The sequence below is a fragment of the Ctenopharyngodon idella genome, chromosome 1 (assembly GCF_019924925.1).
Source record: "Ctenopharyngodon idella isolate HZGC_01 chromosome 1, HZGC01, whole genome shotgun sequence".
In the NCBI taxonomy this organism is placed as follows: domain Eukaryota; kingdom Metazoa; phylum Chordata; class Actinopteri; order Cypriniformes; family Xenocyprididae; genus Ctenopharyngodon; species Ctenopharyngodon idella.
In genome coordinates, this window is record NC_067220.1 from 27561287 (window position 1) to 27565407 (window position 4121).

Consider the following 4121-nt stretch of genomic DNA (forward strand, 5'->3'; position numbering starts at 1 on the left):
CTCTAACAATTTGTAAAAAATAATAGCCTATAAAGCCTGGTTCTGCGGACGAGGCTACACCAATAAAATTTTAAAACACAATAGCCTAACATACATTTGAAATGTAGCAAAATTATCTAAAGGTATGGAGAAGAAAAAAAAAAAGAAAGAAGAAGACAACTATGACAGGACAAATTGTGTGACCATGCTTATAGCTACAATAACAGCTATATTCTTTTCTCTTTACAAAACAAGGTTAGGTAGTAAGCTAACATTTATTACTACAACAGTTAGCTGTTGAAAGCAGGCGTTGGCCTACTGTTGTTTCTTTTAGGCTATACGTGACACACACCTGCTACTGACAGCATCCTCAATGTGTCTTGTTTTTATAAAGCTCACACGCTCTTTAGCACATTATCCAGTTTTTGGCGTTATTAATCTCCTCAAAGTCAAATAGGCTCAAGGTAAGGAGGCGAGAGAATTAAGCTTTATAAACAAAAGACCCCCTTTTAGCAAAGCTGACATGCGGGCTTTGGTTTGAACGCTTAACGAGTCCTTTCCTGAACATGAAAAACTCCAACAAAATGAGGTATTCTTTTACTTAAAAAAAAGTCCCCCCACACAAGTCTAACAAATCATTTAAAATCACCAAAAGGGGGACGAAAGTCAGTGCCTCACAAAAAAAGAGAGAGAGTTTCATTGTAATTCATTGACTTGTTCAAAACGCCAAGCTAAAAAGGCGAGAAGAAAAGAGCGGACATTCATGGGTACAGATGCTTTCTCGAGGAGAGACTCCAATGTATGGCCTTTGTTCGCGCTGCGTTAAACTGTTTAAAAGAGGGGTTAACGCAATCCATCAAATTGTCTGAAATTGTGTGAAAATTTCAGAAACCATATGGCCTCCAAACGTTCGCGTCTTTTTTATGTGGCTGGACACACTTGTTTCAGTATGGTGAACCGCAGGAGTCCAGCCATGCGCCATTGTCACTTGTCACATCAGGGTGGATGGCTCATTTGTCCTCAGCTTTCATGCTTTACGCTGGAAATTACAGCTTCACCCGTGAACAAAAAGGATTATATAGCCCTGGAGAAACTGGACCAAAACTTGGTGTTTTTGTGTCTTTCTTCTCCTTTTTCTCCCCAGCGCCCCAGATTTGTGTTTCTCACATAAATTTCGCCCAGAATGGAAAAACACACGTTGTTGGGTCAAAAGCCAAGTCACGCTATTGGAGAGTGAAAGAGAGAGTGGAGCAAGCCAAAGGCTTTCTGTTTCTTTTGCAGAGAGCAAAAACAATAGCGTTAAAGGGGCAAGAATGTTTTTCTTCCTTTTTTTTTTTTTTTTTTTTTTTTTAATCAAGGCAGTTAGCAATTACAAAAAAAAGTATGAAGCTCTTGGCCGTCGTGCACAAGTTCGTTACCATTTCTGTCAATGAATGTTTTAATGCAGGTATGTAACATCTTAAAATATTTCAAGTTTTTTTAAATATAAAAAAATCACTGCATCGTATGTAAAATATAATTTATAGGTATAAATTACTGCAGTATAAAGCAGATCAGAAATGTTCTGTACTGCTACCAAGAATCACTTAATAGGCTATTTTACAATAAATGCAAAAGAAAATAAGAAAGAAAAAAAAATATTATTGTTGTTGATGATGATAATAATAATAATAATAATAATAAGTGTTTTGTCAGAATAGGCCTATGACAATTGTTATTGATTTATAGACTCGGCAAAAACATCATCTTTATAAAAAGTATAAATGTTTTTATTTTCAAATTCAATACATTAAACGACACATTGGGTATTGGTGCAATGCCCTAATTTTGAAGCACTATCTTGCAAGTAAACTGTACAAACCTTTACAAAAAGCAGTCACTGTCGATTGTGTACAAATCCTAACACAATAAATACAACTGTACGTAAAAATAGTTTTTCTCATTAGGAGGTTGTATTGCTCTGTTTGTTGCCCTGATTTATGAAATATCCTCTTATTACACTCATTAAAGCCATTACATTATATACAATATATTATATGATATGCTAGCACAAACATTGTATTGAACAATAGGAGTTAGACTTGCATAGTCTGGCTATAAATTAAACTAATTAAGTTTAGGAAAAACACTACAAATGTATGTTCATGCATCCGTGTTTCTACGTACTTAAAATATGAGTCTTAAGTTTACAAGAGTTTAATCCGTGGTTTACATCAGACATCAACGTCTATTTCCACGTCTTCGTCCTCGGAGTAGTCTTGACTTGTGTGGTCTGAGAGAGACGACATGGGGGACAGACATAATTTGTGCGCTCTCTTGTACTCCTGACCTAGCCGCGGCGAGCACTCGGGCCCCGGGTGCCCCGTGGCTCCAGCTGCACACCTCTCAAGATCAGCCAATTTAGCGATTTTATCCAGAGGCACAATACCTGTGGATCTGGCCGACTCCACGTCCGCTTTCATCTCCTCCAGGTCTCGCTTTAATTTTGCCCGTCGGTTCTGGAACCAGGTTATGACCTGCGCATTTGTCAGCCCCAGCTGATGGGCAATTTGGTCTCTGTCGGCAGGTGACAAGTATTTCTGATGGAGAAACCTTTTCTCTAGTTCATATAACTGGTGGTTAGTGAAGGCCGTCCTAGATTTTCGACGCTTTTTAGGACTGTCCCTTTGACCAAACAGAGTCAACCCATCCCTTCCTGTCGAAGAAAAAAAAAACAAAAAAAAAAACATGTTATTATGATGCAACATTATGTGACACTGACAGATTTAAAGTTGCATTAATAATAGTAATTAAGTTTAATAACAGTAGAAAATATTATTTTAGAATATTGCTAATAAATTAATTACATTTTTAACTTTTATTATGTATTCATTAATATTAATAAGTTGATGACAACAAATTAAACATGAATGAACATACTAATCAAAATGACTTGCTTTTCCATGTTTAACTAGGCCTATTTGTACAATAATTTTGAATGATTATTGTTTACAATCTGTCTTTTCTTACCTTCTGCTGCTTGGAGCACACCTAATTCGAGACCTTTGAACGTCTTGCTTGCCAGTTCCTGAAGAGCACACAGAGGCGATGTTTGAGTGATGAGAGTCTGCCTCGATATAGTGATGCTCTGCCGGGGTCTCTCTGATGCTGGAAGCCGGTGAATCCTGTGAGTTCTTTTGACAGTAGGTTTGCTGAGGATGTCTGCGATGCTGAAGGGCGTTAAGGGCTTGTTGGAACTCGCGGGTGGTGGAAGGTGGTCCAGGGGGTTCATCCCACGGCTCCCCATAGCCTCACAGATTTTGACAACTTTGGTGGTCGTCATCCAAGCCTTTTCAAAGGTTACAAAACTTTTGTTTAAGCGAAGTGGTAGCTATCAATATATGTTTGGCGATAGTGCTTCTAATAATGTTGGTTTAACAATCTAGACTATCATTTTCTATCAAGTTTTCCAATAATCTTGCAGCACGTGAGTGGTATGCCCAGCTACAATGGCACGAGTTGGTCTCTCACCATCACCACCCAACAGCAAATGAGCAGTGAGCCTTTGCTTTGACAGCTCTGCGGTTCTGTTTAGAGTTCTGGAGGCTGAGGAGACTTAGTGATCACTTAATTAACTATGACGGAAAGGCGGAGTCGTGTAAAGTGATGAAGGTTTGTGTTTGGTGGCTGTTGTTTGCCTTCTGCACAAGAAACAGTCCTAAACGACGGCTGATAGTTTAATTTTATTGTTGTTTTACCCATTCTAATTCCGACCAAACTCTTTATAAGTGAATAACTGGCGAGACGAAAAAAGCCTTCGCGCCATTAGCTATTCAAATTGAAAATCAATAAACGTTTGAGTAATTTCCACATTATTTTAATACGTAGGGGAAAAAAATTATTTTGAGCCTTGGAGTCTTTCAGATATGCCCATTTGCGCAAAAAGAATCGACATTTTTAATAGTCGTGTATTTTCTTAAGTTTATATGCGATTGCTGCTTACACAATCAGAAGTATTAATACATTAATTAATTATTAGATATAAAACATATGTTGGCATTTGATATTGAATTAAATTTGTAATTTTATTTGTTGGCCGTTTAGTTTTGGAGCTCATGCCTTTGTCCCGAGTTTTAATAGGCTACAATATTTATTATGTATTA

The 4121-nt window shown here is 37.5% G+C and overlaps 1 protein-coding gene across 1 annotated transcript; it reads right to left on the reverse strand.

The window, feature by feature from the left end:
* Window positions 1-1780: 1780 nt before the first annotated feature.
* On the reverse strand, window positions 1781-3527 carry lbx1b (ladybird homeobox 1b). The gene is made up of 2 exons (XM_051898070.1): window positions 2989-3527; window positions 1781-2674 (listed from the first exon to the last, which is right to left on the reverse strand). Exons 1-2 carry the CDS (start codon window positions 3299-3301, stop codon window positions 2193-2195), a joined length of 795 nt encoding a protein of 264 aa, XP_051754030.1. The 5' UTR covers window positions 3302-3527; the 3' UTR covers window positions 1781-2192.
* Between the last annotated feature and the right edge of the window lie 594 nt (window positions 3528-4121).